This window comes from Schistocerca cancellata, chromosome 1 (genome assembly GCF_023864275.1).
Source record: "Schistocerca cancellata isolate TAMUIC-IGC-003103 chromosome 1, iqSchCanc2.1, whole genome shotgun sequence".
NCBI classification, from domain to species: Eukaryota; Metazoa; Arthropoda; class Insecta; order Orthoptera; family Acrididae; genus Schistocerca; species Schistocerca cancellata.
In genome coordinates, this window is record NC_064626.1 from 460,841,530 (window position 1) to 460,864,394 (window position 22,865).

General features: G+C 44.2%; 1 protein-coding gene across 1 annotated transcript in view; it reads right to left on the minus strand.

Annotated features, from left to right (window-relative positions):
* Nucleotides 1-22,865, minus strand: part of LOC126177043 (carboxylesterase 4A-like) — a 388,219-nt gene that overhangs the window by 210,400 nt on the left and 154,954 nt on the right. The window contains exon 5 of the mRNA XM_049924282.1: nucleotides 15,321-15,462. Within this exon, the coding sequence (XP_049780239.1) occupies nucleotides 15,321-15,462 (142 nt within the window). The remainder of the gene's footprint in view (nucleotides 1-15,320; nucleotides 15,463-22,865) is intronic.

A 22,865-nucleotide genomic window follows, 5' to 3' on the forward strand; every position in this document is an offset into this window, starting at 1 on the left:
TTATAAAAGGATGAATAAAAACTTATCATTATCTTTGTAAACTTAAATACGCCACTGTTCTCATTCATACCATTTCAGCTATTCACAGTTTTTATTTTTTTGTGGTAATAATGGGTATACCAGCAATTCAAGATTCAATCTTATTAAATTATTTAATTCGATTATTAATTTGAGTTTTGAACGTGACCGCAGACATAGGTAACAAATGTGCCCCGAGTAAACTCAGAATATTTAGATTAAAGTAAGCGACGGTCTGCAGTTCGTAACATAAATACGTGCTTATGTTTTGTAAGTGAAGTTATAGTGCGATCTCCAACATGTGACCAGATGAGAGGAAACGCACATGCCACCCAAAAACGGGAAGGGCTGTAAGTAATCACTTATTTACGTAATACAACAAGACATGAACTGTTTTACAATCTATACATATAGCATAACAAAACTATATCATTCTAGATTCAACTGAAGATGCCTTACAGTAAAAGACGAAATGCACCAGGAAGAAATAAAATAAACTGCAGCAAGAAAAGGTAGTTTTTATTTACAAGACGAATACTTTTGTGCTTGCTGTGGATGATGGCCACCGAAACAAACTCGTAGAGCATGAGTGCTTAAAAACGATGACACGTATTTATACAGGTAGGAAAGACCCGAAAAATAATCACAATCGTGCAAAGAATGCTTCCATTGTTGAGCGGAAGCCAGTTAATCAACATAATTTGGTGACAATGAGAGCGTTTCGACATCCGTGGAAAAATTGGATAACTGTACATTGCAGGTATTTTCGATTAAAAGTCTGTTCAATTCAAACACATGTTGAAACTTTAAACGGTTGGTTTTTCAAAACAACATTTTCCAAGTTCGCGGGAGCTATAATTCATGAAATATACTTCCAATTGCGTTATACCCTTTTGTAACTTGTGAGTTGCCGTTTTCTCTAACGTAGTGTGTAGCATTTTTTGATGTATTTTAATTTAGCTTTGTGGTGCAGGGTTTTATAACAACGCTTTTGTCGAAAACATTGACGTTTCTTGCAGAGTGCCGACGTTTTGTTAAGACCATTCTTTGAAATGTCCCTATGTACTACATTGGACAACATTATTTATTTCAAAGCAGTTTTGAAGTATTGTTCTTGGTTGAAAATTGTGGCGTCCAGAGCCTTACTAACCGTCCTCATAACCCGCGAAGGCCTTTCGCCGACGTCGTTTAGTTCCTCTATGTGCAAGTTCTTTACTTAAAAATATGCATAATACGATGTTAAGGGTACACAATAAAAGCCTGAAGTGAATTTTGTAATTTGTTTGTTATTTTATTGAAAAAATAATGAACATTAATTCCAAAATTAAACGTCAGACTGGTCTGCCCCTCAAAGAAAGTTTTGCTGTGGGTAATTCACATAATGGCCTTTATTACGATATCCTTATAACAGCCGCTCCTTTCTAACGTTATTAAACGTAATATCTCGAAAATTAAGGTAAGGATTGCTCACAGATAATGTTTGTTCTGTTGTGTCATTCAATTCGTTATGCATGATGACCATCTCAAAGGATCTACTGTCACCTCCGTATAGAGGATTTCAGGGGTTGTGTGGCCGTGATGTTATCCATACGTCTGGGTAGGATTACCCACTAATACGGTCGCATGGAGGAGATAGTGGACGAAAAGCGAACGAAGGGTAGCCGTTTCAAGGGCAGAAGGGGGCTAAAAGTGCCAAGGCAAGCGCCGACGTGCCACAGTAGAAGCCTGTTTCCGTACATAAAGAGTTTCTGTTATTAGTTTGTTGCTTACCTGATCCATGGATAATTCGAAGAATTCTTTTATCGAAATGATGTGAAACGGGTCAGTTTACACTGTTTGTGCACATGACTAATGTTAACATTACTGAACTCATTATTTTTAGTCCTACTCATGCAAATACAGTTAAAACATATTTTTTTGCTTGTCACCAGTTTTTAAACAAATAAAACTTCATCCTTGGAGTAGAAGGGTATGTTCAGAAGAAATGATTTTTGTTAGATTTAAAACTTGTTTTCGCTACACGCCAGACTTTTTAAGTTACTGGCCAAATGATCACCAACTGACAGCTTTACTAATGAGCAGTTAAGCCATTTTTTCTACCGTTGTAGTTTCGAATGTAATTATTCCTCGCAAATATGTTGGCATGTTAAAGACGACTATCTTAAGAGAATATGTGTATTGCGATAGTGAAGTTAAAATAATTACTCGAAAAGGTACCTGCATGACGACCGCGGGTGACCACCACACATTATTCTTACTACTCGCCTTTGTACAATCAACACCTTCTTTCGCCGGTCGAAGTGGCCGTGCGGTTAAAGGCGCTGCAGTCTGGAACCGCAAGACCGCTACGGTCGCAGGTTCGAATCCTGCCTCGGGCATGGATGTTTGTGATGTCCTTAGGTTAGTTAGGTTTAACTAGTTCTAAGTTCTAGGGGACTAATAACCTCAGCAGTTGAGTCCCATAGTGCTCAGAGCCATTTGAGCCAACACCTTCTTTCTAAGAGATGAGATACTCCCGAAAATTATTCCATAAGGCATTATGGAGTGCAAATATACAAAATGTGTCAGGCTGTTTATTCGTATGTTTCCACGAATAGCAAGTAGACGAACGGCAAAAGTAGCTAAACTTGCTGCCTGAGCAACTCCGTAATATGCTTCTTATAGTTCATGTGCTACAGCTATTGACGTTATGACACTATTTGTTGTACAGAACTGCATGTAAGGGATTTCTCATTTCTCAAAAAAATTAGAGAGACTTCGTTTTCAGAGAACCACTAAATAGCGCTTTGGAAAACATCATTAACATTCACTCTAACGGGATGTATTATAGCACTATTATCGTCGGAAAAAATACGAATTTATGAATGTATTGTCATCGCTTTTTGAACAAAAAATTGTAACGTGGCTCCAAATTCATAACAGTTGCTTCATGAAACGACCATCATCAACAAAATTTTAGGTGAATATGCTCCTTTTTAAGGGACTCTGAAGAGTTGGTTATCTGCTGCCTCATACTACCTTGCTCAGCTCCTTCAAAATTTTTCCAGAAAATTCCGTCATGCGAACAAATTCGCGCTTCTTTTAACCTGCAACTCACCTCTTACTCCCATAAGCGCCCCTAACTGTAACTCGTTCACACCCAATAGTCCATTACTGCAAGCAACTCTCCTATTCTAACTCATTCAGTCCTACTAATTGTCCTGCCACTGTCTCATATCTCACAGTCATAGTCTTCTTCGTTCTGTTCTACTTCTACTGTCTCCACTCATTGTCACTGTCGCCCTCTTGCTCGCCCTTGCTGACACTATCTCGTTCATTCCTTCCAAAAGATGTTCTGTCTTCTCGCCTTCACTATCTCTCTCTTCCTCGTTGTCATTGTCATAGACTCAGTATCTCATTATCACCGGCTCTCAACTACTTCTACTTTCTCCTTCCCTTTATTCCTGGCACTGTCTCATTCGCTCCTTTCCTTGCACTGTCTTGTCACTGTCAACTACGTTCCTTTGGTACTGTGTCCCTCTCTTGCCGTCACACTAGCATAATCTTCTTCGCTCTTTCTATACCACAACCAATGTCTGCTATCTTCCTATGTTTATTATTTTTCCGTCTCTTTCCCACTGTCACTATCTCCTTCTCCCTCAGCGTAAAAAAGCGTAAATGTGTTTGCATGCCAAAATTGTGGAGGAAATTTTTAAAGGTGATGAGGAAGGTAGAATAAGGCAGCTAGCGACCAATTTACAATCAGAGTATTTTAAACAGGAACTTATTAGCCTTTTTTTGTGCTCAGATTGGAGAATTTTTCCGTTGGTTCCCTTCTTTCCCCTGCCACAACAGGGTATGTCACTCATATGAAAAGTATTTACGCTCGGTAAGATCTTGACAGTTTACTTACGTGAAATTGAAATAACGGAAAACTAATGTTACTCCTCAGACACTTTACAGAATATTTCTCCGTGATACGTCACATTATAAACCACGTTTTCGTCTCGCACCGAACTTCATGTGCGTATTTTACGTGTACAAGCACGGTAAATTTGAACCTCTGTATCTCGGAAATGGATAAAGATATCAAGAAAGTTTTCAAGGTTGTTTGAGATTGGAATGTTAGGAATATATCGTAAACGTTATGCCTACTTCTTGTGCACCGCTGTGTTCGAATCTGGGGCTCGGTTTTGGTAACGAAAAATCATGGTTTTTGGATGTTTCTCGATAAAGGAAAAGGATTTTTGAAAAATGAGTAGAGAATATACTGTTAAAATTTTGAGTAATTTACTGCAGTAATTTCTTATTTATATTTCGTCTGACATCGGATTTTAGTGCGTATTTCACTTGTAGAAGTAGGTACCTTTGAACCTCTGAATCTGGGAAACGTATAAAGATATCAAGAAAATTATCAAGATCGTTCGAGATCGGGATGTTAAGAATATATCGAATGGTATGCAAATGATTTAGAACTGCGAACCGCTGTGATGGATAAAACGCTCAAAAGAGTGTTTTAGAATCTTAAATATGGCTGCGGAACAGCAAATGTGTAAGTCTGAAGAGGTTGAAAAATCAACCAACCAGTTGCAAACCAAAGCTTTATTTAGCTCTTGACCTAGGTTTCTATATTTCTAAAAATATCTTCTTCAGGAGAGTGGGTCTTGGTACGTCACTTGGTGGTAATTTACATTAGCTGAAGCCGAGCGGCTGTTGTCATATATAAAATTGACATAAAAACTATGTTTTGTAACAAAGCCCACTCCTTCTGAAGAAGATATTTTTAGAAACGTCGATACCTAGGTCAAGGGCTAAACAAATCCTTGGTTTGCGACGAGTTGGCCGATTTTTTCAACCTCTTCAGAGTGTTTTAGTGTGTTTTGCGTTTAAAGTTGTTGCCAGGAATGGAAACGTGTGTAGATGTGTGAACAGTGTCAGATGTTGGATGATCACAGTCAAGACAAGGAGATACCGCGTAAGTGGGTGAGACAGATTTATCACCACCTGCCTAGCATGTAGGTTCGTGCAGTATCCGGATCTGTGGACTATTCGGACGTGACAGTGGTCCGAGGTTAGACAGCACGGGAACTCGGTGGCTGACCCACTCGTTAACAAGACTCCAGTCGACCACGTCTGACCATCACGAGGGAGTCTCGCGGTATTCTGTACCAGACACATCGTAACTCCTTCACACCTCCGCCTGCCATCCGAGAACATGGACTTCCTACAACACTGTGCGTCATGCCGAACCATTGGTCGGAGACTAACAGCAGCCGGGCGAGGGAGTTACCGTCCCATCGCTAGATAACCATGGTCACCACAGGACAAACTACTGCGTTTGGAGAGGGGCCGTGAAGCACGGACTTCTGATGAATGGCCTCGCACTGTGTTCAGGGGTGACTCACAGTTCTACACCATCTCCGACTGACCATCGTTGGCTAGTATGACCGCGACGTGGTGAGAGGTCGCATGTTTTGGAGAGGCATAGCGTCACGGATGGGGAGCCATCGGGTATGACTTCAGATCACGGCTGGTAGTAATTGTACGAAATCTGACGGCGCAACGGCACGTACAGACATCGTGCACCCTCATGTGTTACCTCCCGTGCGACAGTGTCATGATGCCATTTTTTTAGGACAATGCTCATCGACACATCGTACATGTCTTTATGAACCGTCTACTTGATGTTGATGTACTCCTGCGGCCAGCAATAAATGTAAATCTGTCCTTGCTAGAACATGTGAGAGAACAGCTAGGACGTCAACTACTTGGCTGTATTTAGGACAGTGCTGGCCACGGGATGCTATACTTCCTGCGTGCAGCTTGTGCAGGCCGCGTACGGACCAAGGCCCATCTCATTCGGCTTCGCTCGGTCCTTCTCGGAAGTACCCGGCACAGCGCGACATTTCATTTACCATTGCGGAGCGACATTTTTTCCGTTAGTCCAACTCTGAGTTCGGTAGAATTGTGGTGTCAACGCTGTTTACCCTTCGTTATTTGTTCGTTGTATGAAGAACGTCCACAAGTCCAGTGGCTGTTTGCACGAAAAGAGGTAGTCTAGCGACCCATCGGCACAAGCCTTTAAAAATGAGTGGGACTAACATAAGAGAAGGATCAGACGCCTCGAAATACTTATTATGCTTTCTAGAAAGCGATGGGTACTGCAAGTTTGCTATGAAACGACATTACAAACCCATGCAAGAAGAATGTAAAGATTTACATCTGCTTTCGAGACCATTTGCCGTTGGAAATGAAAAAGCAAAAATTACGATGATAACAGACGGGATTCAATGTTCTGTACATCAAGAAGCACTTTATGCTAAATTTGCAGGCATGGAGCATACGAAGAAATTGGTGGTACGAATTTTTAAGTCACAAGCATTACTTCATTGTCAGTTGCATCTATTGTCAATGGAGCTGAACGAAGAGCTTGAAAGCTTCATACAGCACTGCAAAATACATTGGTTAAGTCTAAGGACATGCCTGGAACGATTTTTCTATTTAAAACTCGCAACTGTTGAATTTATGAAGACATAAAGAGTGTAGGAATGAATATTAGAACATCCGGAATAGATTGCAGACTTCGCATTTTAAGTGGAAAAATGGTTCAAATCGCTCTGAGCACTATGGGACTTAACTTCAGAAGCCATCAGTCCCCTAGAACTTAGAACTGCTTAAACCTAACTAACCTAAGGAAATCACACACATCCATGTCCGAGGCAGGATTCGAACCTGCGATCGTAGCGGTCGCGTGGTTCCAGACTGTAGCGCCTAGAACCGCTCGGCCACCCTGCCGGCTTTTAAGTGGACCTGACTGCACACTGCCCATTGTAAGACATTGCAAGATAACTTCTTTCTGATTAGATAGGGATGCATTTAAAAAGAAAATCACGTTGTAGAAGGGACACATCTAACAAACACAATTCAGTTCCCTAATCTCACTGGCATTAAAGAAAGCACGACGTTTGAAGAATTCATTGTGGCCTTCCAAGAATCACAACGATAGGTTTGTAAGGATTTTGAGGTCACTGTCAATCTTATATCTGTTTTCGAGATGTTTTCGAGACCATTTGCCGTTTCAATTTAAAGCGCCCCTGAGTATGTGCAGATGTTACTGATTGACTTGCAAGGTAAATACAGCTCTAATTCAAAATTTTGTGCCGTAAAACTGTCCAGGATGTCTACGTTGCTTTTCTCAGGTAGATTTTTCCAAATCTGCATGACGAGGTTGTAAAAGTACTACAACATTGCGATACACATATTTATGTGAAGGACTTTTTCCGATTATGAAATTAAATAACTCACGAATATGTGGCAACTTGAGAGCAAAACACAGTGAAATTGTCTACACTGTCTATATGGCAACAGTTTGTACCAGAGAAAGACACACCGAAGCGCCAAAGAAACTGGTATAGGCATATCTATTCAAATACAGAGATATGTAAACAGGCAGAATACACTGCACAAAGAGTGTCTGGAGCAGTTGTTTAGATCTGTTACTGCTGCTACAATCGCAGATTATCAAGATTTGAGTGAGTTTGAACCTGGTGCGCACGAGCTATGGGACACAGCAACTCCGAGGTAGCAATGAAGTAGGGATTGATCCGTACGACCATTTCACGAGTGTACCGTGAATATCAGGAATCCGGTGAAACATCAAATCTTCAACATCGCTGCGGCCGGAAAAAGATCCTGCAAGAACGGGACCAATGACGACGAAGGACAATCGTTCAATGTGACAGAAGTGCAATCATTCCGCAAATTGCTGCAGATTTCAGTGCTGGGCCATCAACAGTGTCAGCGTGCGAACCATTCAGCGAAACATATTCTATATGGGTTTTCCGAGCTGAAGGCCCACTCGTGTACCCTTGATGACTGCACGACACAAAGCCTTACACCTCGCCTGGGCCCGTCAACACCGACGCTGGACTGTTGATGACTGGAAACATATTGCCTGGTCGGATGCCTGGTCGGATGAGTTTCGTTTCAAATGGAGTCGAGCAGATCCACGTGTACGGGTAAGGAGATAACCTCATGAATCCATGGACGTTGCATGTCAGCAGGGGAGTGTTCAGGCTGGTGGAGGCTCTGTAATGGTGTGGTTCGTATGCAGTTGGAGTGATATGAAACCCCTGATACGTATAGATACGGCTGTGACAGGTTACACGTACGTACTGCATCCATTCATGTCCATTCTGCATTCCGACGGACTTGGAAATTCCAGCAGCACAATGCGAGACACTCCACAATTGCTACGCAGTGGCTCCAGAACTCTTCTGAGTTTAAACACTTCTGCTGGCCACCAAAGTCCCCAGACGAGAGCATTATTGAGCATATCTGCCTTGCAACGTGCTGTTCCGAAGAGATTTCCACCCCCTCGTACTCTAATGGATTTATGGACATCCCTGCAAGGTTCATGGCCGTACGCGATATTAGGCAGATGTACCAGTCTCTTTGGCTCTTCAGTGTGTATTATGTCTTCAGCACACCAAAAATAATTCAGTTAGAATGAAAATTCGTTTTCTCAGTGGCCAATGTTGTTGAGAAATGTGAAATAGAAAACCAAGTCGTATGCAGTGCGACAGCACTGCCGTTCAAGTAGGGTGCTTTCGCAGTTTTCTCGTCTTCCTCCTCCTTGCTGTCAGACGTGGTAGCATGGCGGTCGGGAGGGGGGGGGGGGAAATGTGGCAGCCAGGTCGAGCACTATGGCGCTCTTGCCAGGGCAGGGCTTGTGAGCCGAATTCTTCTTCACCACTGATCTAGGATGTCAAGGACCAGTTACATCAGCCGTCCACTATTTTGCTGAGTACAACGGCTTTAAAACACGATTCCCAGTCGAATAAGTGCATGCGTCCAATCAAGATGGGGCACAACGTTACACTGATAAGTGGGCTCATACTTCTAAGTTCATGTAAGTTTGAATCCGTTCCGAAATCGCTGAAATATTGTGGCAGAAGACGCTGACTAGCGCAGTTACCGTGGTGTAGTGGTTAGGATACTAGACTGTTTCTGGAGGGTCGTGAGTTCTAAACTCACCTGAACTGTAAAACTTTAATTTCTATATTCGGTTCGAGTACATTCTAGAAGTATCCACAAATGTCAATAATCATTGTACTGGCATGTTCTGTAGCTGTATATATACTGTATGTGTTCTGGCCGGAGGCAGTTCGCTCCGCGCTCTTGTATGTGCAAGTGCTGAATAAGCCTTCGTTAAGTGAAGTTAGTGTTCGTTATTCATTTCATTATGTGACACTATTCTGATGGAGACGCTGGGTATTAGAACTTGTGATAGCGCACATTATCGACGACACAGTGGCTCCCATCAGGCCACGACAGAGCTGCCGTTTACGTGGCGAGAAACCCGAGTTCGAGCCATATACAGCAGATCGCAATCTACCGGAGACAGAAGGAGACGAGGACGTTACGATGGCAGCAACTGTGTGCCACCACATGAGACATCCTTCCGGGTTCTCTGGTGGCGATGGCCAAAATCCAAACATGTGGCTGAAGGTATATGAGCGTATAGCCAAATTTAACAAATGGGATGACACCGTCTGTTTGGCTAACGTATTTTTCTACTTGGGGGGCACTGCTAAGCAATGTTATGAGAACAACGAGGAGAAGTTCACAAGCTGGGAAGTATTCCAGGCGGAACTGCGCAACGACAGAAGTGCAAGGCTGAAGATAAATTAAAGTGGAGACACAGCGTCCAGGAGAAACTACAGCATCCTACATTCAAGTTCAAGACGTCTTGGAGCTATGTAAAATAGTGGATCCTCGAATGAAGGAGTAAGATACGGTTGCACATCTCATGAAGGGTGTTGCTGAGGACATGTATCAAGCCCTACTCCTGAAGGAGGTTTCGATAGCAGACGACTTCATAAAATTGTGCCAGTATATCGAGACAATGCATCAAAAAAGAATTACACGCAAGAAGTTTGAACGGCTTCCAAACGTCGTATCGATGTCTGTGATGGAGGAAGGAACTAATTTCACAATCTGATTTCGTCAGATAGTGAGAGAGGAAGTTCAGAAGGTACTTGGATTGCACGGCGAGTAAAAAACTGAGACGCTTCAAGAGGTCATAAGGGAGGAAGTGGAACAGACATTGAACCCAATCTCTCGTTCTTCATTTCCCTTTAAAACGGTGAAAAAGTTGAGACCCAGGCGGATTTACATTCCTACAATGTCGCATGACCAACCTGTTTGGGCACCAAGGAAGACTGACGTCTGGAGGACCCAGGATAACCAACCAGTATTTTCCACTGCGGACGACCGGGACATGTGGTGCGCTGTTGTGGAGAAAGACGGCGGATATTTGATGACGCCCGCGCCAGAAGACAGCAGACCGATCTTAGGCGACGCCAACTCCGGGACGACGAACATGAACGAGAAGATGTGGGTGCAAGACGACGTAGGTCACCTTCGCCGCAAGCTATCGGCTAGAGAGGACGCTCCCCAACACGCATATCAAGCTCCAGCCGATCACATAGCCGCCGCAACCTGGAAAACTAAAGGGTGCGACGTTCCTTGGAGGTGAGGCCGCCGAAGAGAAAAATCCTCCGCCGTCGGTCACTACAAAATGATAGGAAACTACTTTGATATCCTCATGGATGGCCGACCACCCGAAGGTCTTGTGGACTATGGAGCATCATATTCAGTCATTTCGGAGAAGTAGCGTTGCCAGTTGCAGAAAACCGTATTCATCGACAACAAAACATCTCTGCTGAAGTTGGCTAATGGAAAATGCGTAAATCCTACAGGAAGATGTGTCATTCGAGTGGGTTTAAGTGGCCATACACAGCCCTTAGAATTCATCGTCTTACAAGAGTACAAGAGTGTAGTCATGACGTCATTCTGGGATGGGACTTTTTGAAAGCTTCTCAGGCAATTATAGATTGTGGTCGCCTGAAGATTATGCTAGACGAGATGAGATACTGTGGACAGGAAGATGCGCATCCGAGTGTATGGAGACTACGTGTGCTGGATGAAGTGATCATTCCTGCAGTCAGTGCTAGAAAAGTAACTGTCATGTGTCATGCCATGCATCAACCCATGGATCTTGTAATGGAAAGTAAGAGAAGCATACCAATGAAGAATAACTTACTCATCCCAGCCTCTGTCGTCTCGTTTAAGAACGGATTCAGTAAATTGTGGATAGTTAACTGTCGCCAAGAACTGCAGATCCTTCCAAGACGTATGTGCATAGCAAACGCTGAGCCGTTAACTTCCGAACAGCTGAGCGTCATTGAAACCTCCCATGCCGAGTCTGTGGGCGAAATTGGCGCTACCACTACGAGACAAGATCTTCTAGCTCGACTATCACCAGATCTCACTAAAGAACAACAAAAAAAGCTACTTGCCATTCTTCAAGAATTCTCTGAATGCTTCAATCCACAGGTGAAGAGCAAATTAGACAAATTGACGGTGAAGCATCGGATTAGCGCTGGAGACCGTCAACCAATAAGCCAGAGAGCATGCCATGTGTCAGCAACGGAACGTCGAATAATTCGCGACGAGGTAGAGAAAATGATGAAGAATGACATCATTCAGCCTTCGCAGAGCCCACCATCGTCACCAGTGGTTCGCGTCGGGAAGGATGGCAGTTGGCCCTTTTGTGTTGATTACAGGAAGCTTAATAAGATAACTAAAAAGGACGTTTACCCTCTTCCACGAATTGTCGATGCTCTAGATTGCCTGAAGGGGGCTAAGTTTTTCTCAACCATGGACTCGGGATACTGGCAAATCGAAGTAGATGAGGTTTATCGTGAGAAAACTGCATTCATCACCCCTGAGGGCCTATATGAGTTTAAGGTAATGCCGTTTGGTTTGTGTAATGCACCAGCAACTTTTGAACGGATAATGGATAATCTTCTAAGTCACCTGAAGTGGACGATGTGCCATTGTTATTTAGATGACATTATAGTGTTCTCAGAGACATTTGAAGAACACGTAAAAAGACTGAGCGCCGTTCTTAAGTGTCTCCAATAAGGCGGACTGAAACTTAATCCAAGAAAGTATCTCTTTGGAGCGAAACAAATCAAAATACCTGGAAAACCTTGTGTCAAACGAAGGTGTGCGGCCAGACCCAGAAAAGGTGAGATCTGTAACAGAATGTCCTATTCTTAAAAGTATTACCGTTGTTTTATCAAAGACTTTTGTATCAAAGCCAGGCCACTCCAAGAGTTGTTAAAAGCCGGTGCTAAATTTATCTGGGGTGGTGCTCAACAAGATTCTTTCGATGTACTGCGAAAAGCTCTGACGACTGACCCTGTACTTGGTCTGTATGATGTGAGAGCACCTACAGAACTACACACAGACGCCAGTGGGTATGGGATCGGTGCTGTTCTGGTGCAAATTTCGGATGGAAAAGGGAAGGTTATAGCCTATGCTTCTAGGACACTTACAAAAGCCGAGAGAAACTACTCAACTACAGAAAGAGAATGTCTTGCTGTGACCTGGGCCATGGGCAGATTTCGACAGTATCTCTATGAAAGGCCATTCTCAGTTGTTACAGACCATCATTCACTTTGTTGGTTGACAGGTGTTGAGGATCCAACAGGACGACTCGCCAGGTGGGCACTACGTATTCAGGAGTGTGACATTACTATAGTGCATAAAAATGGAAGAAAACACCAAAATGCCGACTGCCTTTCAATAAAGCCTGTGCAAGACCATCAAGACTTTGATGAAGATAGTGACTGTCTCGCTGCACTCCAGGATCTCTCTGCTGAGCAGAAAAAGGACGCCAAGATATCTCAAATTAGGCTTGCCTTAAATCGGTCAGAGGATGCGAAAGGACACTTTAAGGTAATTAAAGGATTTCTTTGCAAGAAAAACTTTGATCCGTTTGGAAAGAGGTGGCTACCAGTGATTCCTAAACACATGCGCTTAGATGTTCTACAGAAATTCCATGACGCACCTGAGGTCGGACATTTAGGATTTATTAAGACATACGATAGGATCCGCAAGAGATTTATCTGGCCATGTTTATTTATCAGTGTCCGTCAATATGTGTCGCACTTTAGAGAGTGCCAGAGGAGAAAGGCAGTTCCCCAGAAACCACCTGGCCGACTCATACCAATTCCATCAGCCGAAACGCCTTTCCAGCGTGTGGGCATTGACCTCCTCGGACGATTTCCAACGTCTGCTAGTGGCAATAGATGGATTATTGTTTGCACTGATTATCTGACACACAATGCCATTACAAATGCAGTGAAAACAGCGAAGCATTCGAGGTAGCCAGATTCATCGTGGAAGACATTGTATTAAAACACGGTGCCCCAAGGTCGTTAATTACGGATCGAGGGAAAGTTTTTCAATCGAATCTTATGACAGAAATAAACCGTCGGTGCAACATTACTCATCACATGACGACTGCCTACCATGCGCAAACTAACGGGCTTACTGAACGCCTCAATAAGATCTTGGGCGACATGCTATCAATGTTCATTAATGTTGAGCAGAGCAACTGGGATCAGGTGCTACCTTTCGTGACGTTTGGCTACAAAACCGCCGAACAAGATACCACGGGATTTACGCCATTTTTCCTGGTGCATGGGCGTGAGACGACTATGACGATGGACACTGCGTTTCCGTTACATCCTGATTACGTGGACGACGACTTCACCGGCCAGGTTTTAACCAGAGCTGAGGAAGCTCGGCAGTTAGCTCGACTCCGCACGCTGCAGGCTCAAGAAAACGATCGCCGAAGGTATGAGGCGAGCCACCACCCTGTTGTCTACCAGCCTGGTGACGTCGTCTGGATCTTCACTCCTGTTCGGAAGGTTGGTCTCTCTGGGAAGCTTTTCAGGCGCTACTTTGGACGTTATAGGTTGTAAAACAGTTGTCTGATGTTACTTATAAAGTTGAAGATTTCGACGCCGACACAAGACGACGAAGGATCAGAGATACAGTCCACGCCCTTCGAATGAAGGATCCTGCAACCCAGGGTAAATTCGAAGCTCCAGCGACAGGCAGCAAGCGGAAAGGTGACGAAGAGCGTAGCGGCAAAGGAAGTTCTAAGAAGATCACCGCGAGGGTGAACATCAGTCATCGGGAGTCGGAATATGCAGGACCGAAGACTCGTTCCCGGACTAAGAGGACGTAACACCGAGACGCTGTTCTCTTAACGAGGGAATAATGTCGCAGAAGAAACTAAGTAGCACAGTCACCGTGGTGTAGTGGGTGTGATACTAGATTCCTGTACAGAGGCTCGTGAGTTTAAAACTCACCTGATCTGTAAAATCTTAATTTCTATATTCGGTTCGAGTACAGTCTATAAGTATCCACAAACGTCAAGAATCATTGTACTGGAATGTTCTGTAACTGTATATACCGGGTGATCAAAAAGTCAGTATAAATTTGAAAACTTAATAAACCGCGGGATAATGTAGATAGAGAGGTAAAAATTGACACACATGCTTGGAATGACATGGGGTTTCATTAGAACCACCCCATATTGCTAGACGCGTGAAAGATCTCTTGCGTGCGTCGTTTGGTGATGATCGTGTGCTCAGCCGCCACTTTCGTCATGCTTGGCCTCCCAGGTCCCCAGACCTCAGTCTGTGCGATTATTGGCTTTGGGGTTACCTGAAGTCGCAAGTGTATCGTGATCGACCGACACCTCTAGGGATGCTGAAAGACAACATCCGACGCTAATGCCTCACCATAACTCCGGACATGCTTTACAGTGCTGTTAACAACATTATTCCTCGACTACAGCTATTGTTGAGGATGATGGTGGACATATTGAGCATTTCCTGTAAAGAACGTCATATTTGCTTTGTCTTACTTTGTTATGCTAACTATTGCTATTCTGATCAGAGAAACGCCATCTGTCGGACATTTTTTGAACTTTTGTGTTTTTTTGGTTCTAATAAAACTCCATGTCATTCCAAGCATGTGTGTCAATTTGTACCTCTCGATCTACATTATTCCGTGATTTATTCAGTTTTCAAATTTATACTGACTTTTTGATCACCCAGTGTACCTTATGTGTTCTTGCCGGAGGCAGTTCGCTCTGCGTTCTTGTATGTGCAAGCGCTGAATAAACCTCCGTTAAGTGAAGTCAGTGTTCGTCATTCATCTAATTACACCTTCTTCTACATGACAATATCATCACTTGCCCTCTCAACCCGTGAAGTTTCCTTTCCTCCTCCTCTTCTGGATGCTGCACTTTTTTTTATGTCAGGCAGTGTAATTCGTAATATCTTCTGTTACGTTTGTTTATGAAATGAGTAGCGGAACTCTTCGCCAGTAGCGGAACACTTTGACGTATATTGTCTAATGAGTGATTGTGTTAGAGGCCGAGTGATAGATACCGAAGACATTGAGGCGGTAGGAAACAGAGACGACGATGAGGTCCTCGGCGGCCAGGTCGTGCGCCGGTAGCCTCGACGGCGAGCCGCTCACGAAGCCCTCGCTCTCCAACAGCACCAGCACCGGCAGCCGTTGCCACGTCCTCTGTGAACACACACACACAAACCATACACCACACACGCTCACACTCAACATCATCATTTGTGAGACATGCATAATCATCAATAAGCATTGAGGGCGTTCGGTTCTGCACTGAGGAACCAAAACAATATGACCACCTGGTTGATAGCTTGTTTGTCTATCTTTGGAACGAAATACGTCACTGTTTACTCTGTATGTCAGGGATCGGACAGTGTTGGTAGTTTTCTGGAGGTACGCGGCATTAGATGTCTACGCACGTGCCATGTAATTCCCATAACAACGGGCCGCTGATTTGCGTACGCGGTGATGGCGCCCGATAACGTCCGAGACGGGTTCCATAGGAAACATCAGGCTAATTTAGTCGTCAAGACACCAACGTGAGTTCACTATAATGCTCCTGAAACCACTGTAGCACGGTTCGGACTCCGAGACATGGAAAATTATACTGCTGAAAGGTGACATTACCTTCGGGGGGTGGCCGCCCGGTGTGGCCGAGCGGTTCTAGACGCTTCAGTCTGGAACCGCGCGACCGCTACGGTCGCAGGTTCGAATCCTGCCTCGGGCATGGATGTGTGTGATGTCCTTAGGTTAGTTAGGTTTAAGTAGTTTTAAGTTCTAGGGGACTGATGACCTCAGATGTTAAGTCCCATAGTGCTCAGAGCCATTTGAACCACTTCCCCGCATCCATCTGTATGTTCAGGCTAATCTCATTATCTGCTGTGGAGATTTTAATCCAGTTTTGACTAATGGATACAGTGATTCACGAGGGAGGTTTTTGTGCATAATTTATAAATATTTTATACAAATTGTCTTTACTATGATCAATTAAAGTTTAATTGTGAGAGCGACACCATTGCCACCTAACGAGCAGCCGCCATAATTCGACAGCAGTTACTTGAGAGAGCGTGAAGTGTGACACAGTATGCGTCTCGTGTGGTGGTTCGTAGTAGGGCACAGCATCTGCGTGGAGAATCTGTGTGAATAGTGCTCGTCTACATCACTCGCTATGCACACACAGAGAAACATGCAGTTGGCAGTTCACTCACTCGGTATGGCGCGGTGCTCACTCACGGAATGATGGGTAACAGCCGTGTGGCCTTGCCATGTGGGTAAGGAAATGTTAACTCTATCTATACAGCGGCGACACAGTGTAGTGCACTAATGGGTCCGGAAGAGCGCAGAAGCATTTAGAATTAGAATTTCTTTTTAGCTGTGTGTGTGTGTGTGTGTGTGTGTGTGTGTGTGTGTGTGTGTGTGTGTGTGTGTATGTGGGTGAGGGTGAACGTTGTCTATGGAGAAGGTGTGTGCTGTATACCTGAGATCACGTAAAAAGAAGACTTATATTAGGAATGTGATTTGAGAAATGAATTTAAAGTGGAATCAGAACGAATTATTTCCCAAAATCTACAGCGGAAGTGATGGTTTCTCAGTTTTTGCTGAAGAAGATTATGAGCTGGAAGTCGTAGATTGAAGTCATGCTTTAAGACGAATGTGTAGAACCTATTTTGTATTGTGTAACAACGGTAAGTCTTCGTAAATCAAATAAAGTTTCTGATGAGACGTTTCAAAAAAAGAGTTGTTCTGAGAACTAATTTAAAAGAAATGAAAGGTACATACGTTTAATAAAAGACAAAGAACTGTAGCTATAAATGCAACTGGATTTCAGATTTATGTATTACTCTTAACATTTTTTATTCATAGACAACGAATAAGTGTTTTTATTCGTGCAAGTGAATAATGTTTCGATTAATAATTAGTATTCACGTATGACAAATAGTAATTTGTATCTGTATGCTTTATTCGTCAGTCACATAAATTTCACCGAAATCCAGTGCCAAGCAAAGTGCATCCCTTATGTGCACACTGTAAGTTCGCAGCCACGCTCTCGGTCGTATACGACAGGAGCGAGCAGGCCATGAGGATAGGCCATGCGGTTGCAGAGTTCTAGTCCGTAGTTCCGTGTCTCGCGCCGAGCGGGAAGACCGTCAGCTTATCACCTCACGGCAGCTTCGCACGTGCCTGGACAGCTATTCCTTAGTCTTTTTTGTGTCTCCGTATGTGTCGCATCGTTTTTGGCCCATAGCGTTAGTTGTGTGTTTGTCTGTTGGCAGCGGCGTACTCCGCTCATAATGTCCTCAGTGGGTTCCAAGCGTTTTCCAAGAAAAGGTACAGTCAGCTTTAGTTTCGATATATACTGTCGTTCTGTGCAGTCTGGATCTTTGGAAATTCGTGACTGTTTCATTGATACAATACATGTAACATCTGATCAGGTTCATACTGTCAGTTTTGATTCTATATAGAAATAGGTTGCATTTCGAATATAATTCTCAAGTCTACTTTAAGCATCTTGTTGGTTGCATAAGTAAGGTCTGATTGCTAAGAACTGGATTCTGTCAATGTCCACGTGTTTAGTCTCCTCCCGGAAGATGACGGTAGCTTACTTAAGGAGGAGTTGATCCCTTATGGTGATGTGAACGAAACACGAAACGAACGCTGGTCCACACAACACCTGTTGCAATATTGTATCTAAATCTGTTCAGTGGAGATGATAGTCAAAGGTAACATTCCTTCACATCTATAAGTCTGTGGTTACTGACTCACATAATGTACTCGTATAGTGAGCAAGTAGGGACCTCCTTTCTGTGCACTGTAAGTGGTCACCTTAGAAATATTGGCCACAGTAGGTATTTGTACTGAAGTTCTCATTTGAACACCGTCGAAAATCGACATTAGCTGATCTCGTTTCTGCTGCTCATGAGGTTGGTGAAATGTCTTCCCGGTGCGACGGAACAACAGAGATATGCGCAGCTTACTGCTCCCGGCTCATCCCTGTGATCCTGAAACAGTTGTTGACAAGCCAGCAGTTCAAATGGTTCAAATGGCTCTGAGCACTATGGGACTCAACTTCTGAGGTCATCAGGCCCCTATAACTTAGAACTACTTAAACCTAACTAACCTAAGGACATCACACACATCTATGCCCGAGGCAGGATTCTAACCTGCGACAGTAGCGGTCGCGCGATTCCAGACTGTAGCGCCTAGAACTGTTTGGCGACTCCGGCCGCAACATAAGACACGTCGTATGTAGGATGATGATACTTCTACTCCTCACCCACCTCTCCCTGAAGTAACTTGGTCGGCTGCTATATCTTGTAGCGCTGAGTCCTGCATTTGCAGTGGGGTCGATAGTGCGGAAACAGCTGCTGAGGTCTGTAGTGTTTCTTCTGGTATTCTTCCCAAGGTTGAGATAACACGTTCCAATGATCCAACAGCAGCAAATTGAGACGCCCTTAAAATTACTTGTTCCCTTGATGTCACCCATTCAGTTGACGTTGGAACGATTAACTGTTGCCGGCCGAAGTGGCCGCGCGGTTCTGGCGCGGCAGTCTGGAACCGCGAGACCGCTACGGTCGCAGGTTCGAATCCTGCCTCGGGCATGGATGTGTGTGATGTCCTTAGGTTAGTTAGGTTTAACTAGTTCTAAGTTCTAGGGGACTAATAACTTCATTAGTTGAGTCCCATAGTGCTCAGAGCCATTTGAACCATTTTTGACTAACTGTTGTCACTCTGGAGGCGATTGGTGGCCCGGATGTTGTGGTGCCTGTCCCCTCTCTTGTATGTCGATCTAAAATGCAAGTCCCATCCTTTGGAGTGGACCTCTGCGGCTCCTTGTTTGTCACATACTTTGGTTAATGTTCAATAACCGCCTACGTCCCCCACGGCCGATGCTGTATTGCCTCATAGTCATTGTAAATAACGCGTTCATCCTGAGCGGATGGTGGCTCGTAAAAAGAAATTGGTTCAAATGGCAGTGAGCACTATGAGACTTAACTTCTGAGGTCATCAGTCGCCTAGAACTTAGAACTAATGAAATCTAACTAACCTAGGGACATCAGACACATCCATGCCCGAGGCATGATTCGAACCTGCGACCGTAGCGGTCTCTCGGCTCCAGACTTTAGGGCCTAGAACCGCACGGCCACTTCGGCCGGCTAGTAAAAAGAAGAAACATGGAGATTCCAGAGGCGAGGGTGGGAACCCCCCCACCCTATGACTCGTCACTGGACTCAGCAATGGATTCTGAGAGACAGTAATGACGTAATTCATTTGATCAGCATCTCGAATTCGTTTCTGGTTGTTGAAGTATGTGGGCTTATACGTTTCTTTCATTGAGTGTTAATAGGGTGGAATCGAACCTGCGGCTCGCTTCGTTGCGTCATTTGGTCTTTGATTCGTGTGTGGATGTCGCATTCCTACTAAAAGTTCAATTTACTCTCTTTTCTCTCTCTGGTTTTTGCCCCGCATTTAATGTGTCTCCCGAATTTTTTTTTTTTTTAAGGGAGGGCATTCCAATGGTACAGGATAGGAGGTTGTTTTCCTCACCTGACCTTGATTGTTCATTATGCACCGTTCGGTACCAGACTCTTTGGACCGTTCCAGAGGTGGTTTATTTGTTACCGAAAAGTCTGTAGAATATTTTGTTAGATGGTGATTTTAACAGTGTGTCACGTCCTGTAGCTCAGTCTTCCAATTTTAATTTATATCGGGAATTGCAAAATTTAATCCGTTCCTAGAAACTACAAGATGTTTGGGTCTGTAAATATCCGACTGCTGTCAAATATACTTATTGTACTGCTTCTTCTAGCAGTAGGCTTGACAGATTTTATGTATCTCATAGGATGAGTGATAGGATTTTGGCTGCCGATGTCATCCCCGCCAGCTCCACTGACCACTGTACAACGACTTTAAATCGCATCCGACAGTCGAAGCAACTGTTTCGATCGTCTTGGCTGTTGAATGTGGCGCACTTGGAGGATCACACTCTCTTGATGAGGTGATCTGGGAAGTGTGGGACCATAGTCTCCGTACTACTGCGCGATACACCTCTATTTTGGAATGGTGGGTTCCGCTGTCAAAGATGAAGTTCAGACAAACATTGATACGATTACATGCTGACAGAGCATAGGAATTTTGGAGGAAGCAAGAATTTTACTACTCTCTCTCTATCTCTCTCTTACATGACCTTAATGAAAATGCTCATCAAGCTCCGCTAAGGACTGCAGACGTCAGGCGAGTAAAGGCACAACTATTACGGTTGTAGCAGCATCAAATTGAGGTGTTAAGGATGCGATCCAAACCACGTTCCGTGGTAGTGGATGAATTTATTTCTTTATACACTATGTGATCAAAAGTATCCGGACACCCCCAAAACCATACGTTTTTCATGTTAGATGCATTGTGCTGCCACCTACTGCCAGATACTCCATACCAGCGACCTCAGTAGTGATTAGACATCGTGAGAGAGCAGAATGGGGCGCTCCGCGGAACTCACAGACTACGAACGTGGCCAGGTGATTATGTGTCACTTGTGTCATACGTCTATACGCGAGATTTCCAAACTAGGTAGCATCACTAGGTCCACTGTTTCCGATTTGATAGTGAAGTGTAAACGTGAAGGGACACGTACAGCACAAAAGCGTACACGTCGACCTTGTATGTTGACTCACAGAGACCGTCGACTGTTGAAGAGGTTCGTAATGTGTAATTAGGCAGACATCTATCCAGACCATCACGCAGGAATTCCAAACTGCATCAGGATCAACTGCAAGTACTATGACAGTTATGCGGGAGGTGAGAAAACTTGGATTTCATGGTCGAGCGGCTGCTCATAAACCACACACCACGCCGGTAAATGCCAAACGACGCCTCGCTCTGTGTAAGGAGCGTAAATATTGGACGATTGAACAGTGGAAAAACGTTGTGTGAAGTGACGAATCACGATACTCAATGTGGCGATCCGATGGCAGGGTGTGGCTATGGCGAATGCCCGGTGGACGTCCTCTGCCAGCTTGTGTAGTAGTGCCAACAGTAAATTTCGGAGGCAATGGTGTTATGGTATGGTCGTGCTTTTCATGGAGGGGGCTTGCACCTTTTGTTGTTTTGCGTGGCACTATTACAGCACAGGCCTACATTGATGTTTTAAGCACCTTCTTGCTTCCCACTGTTGAAAAGCAAATCGGGGATGGCGACTGCATCTTTCAACACGATCGAGCACCTCTTTATAATGCACGGTCTGTGGCGGAGTTGTTACACGACAATAACATCCCTGTAATGGACTGGCCTGCACAGAGTCCTGACCTGAATCCTATAGAACACCTTTGGGATGTTTTGGAACGCCGACTTCGTGCCAGGCGTCACCGACCGACATCGATACCTCTCCTCAGTGCAGCACTCCGTGAAGAATGGCCTTCCATTCCCCAAGAAGCATTCCAGCATCTGATTGAAGGAGTACCTGCGAGAGTGGAAGCTGTCATCAAAGCTAAGTGTGGGTCAGCACCATATTGAATTCCAGCATTACCGATGGAGGGCGCCACGAACATGTAAGTCATTTTCAGCCAGGTGCCCGGATACTTTTGATCACACAGTGTATCATTTGATTCGATAGCAGACTCGTTGTCAACGTGTGTGTATCACGTGTCTCAAGATAGAGGATGGCAATTTTGAGACAGGACAAAAGTCTCATTTGACAGTTGGCACCGACAAAACACGGTGATTGTGACGTCAGGCACCACGTCTTTGCTTCGTAGAGTAGCTTCTCCAGTGAAGGATTAAGCTCACTGGCGCAAAGTGCCGTTGATTGCTGCGCCCACTGCAAAACAGCACCGCCGCTGGTGAAGACAAACAAATCGTGTTTTAATGAAGAATAGAGCACGGTTCCACAATGTTCTGACAGAACAGCTCACCTGTGATTATCAGCCAAACGAATTGCATGGATTCCCTTATAACACATTACAATTCGCGTCCCTTTGGCAAAGCAATGCTCCACCACTGTGCGTGGCATCGATGTTCCACATGCCTGTTCTCAACGATACGAGTAGTTTGACCAATACATGCCTTACCACAGTGGTACCTTCAAACACAATGGAATCTTATAAATACCGGGGTTCCTTAGCCCATATCCTCTTTAACAGAAACCAGAAGACATTAATCTTGGCTGGTGGACGAAACACAGTCTTGATGTTAGGATCTGTTAAGGCTATCCATATTTTATCTGATACGCTCACGTCATATGGTAAAGAAGCAACTGATGTAGACTTATCTTATCGTAGTTTCAGTGGTAGCCTGAATTGCAAGTTAGGACGAGTTTGATTCTAAGAAAATCTGTCCTTTTATATACAGACTGAAGGTGTTCATTTTCCTGTCGTAAACCATCCGCAACAGATATAGACCGCAGTGCGTTGATATGATGGGTGACAGTTAGTCACACACAGAGGCCGGTAAGCATGCATAGGTTTGAGGTAAATGCTTTGCCCAGAGTGCGATTATTCCGTCTGTAAACGAGAACGTCCAAAAATTGGAGCTTTCCGTCAATCACCACTTCTGTTGTGGGAGTTATTGGAAGATAT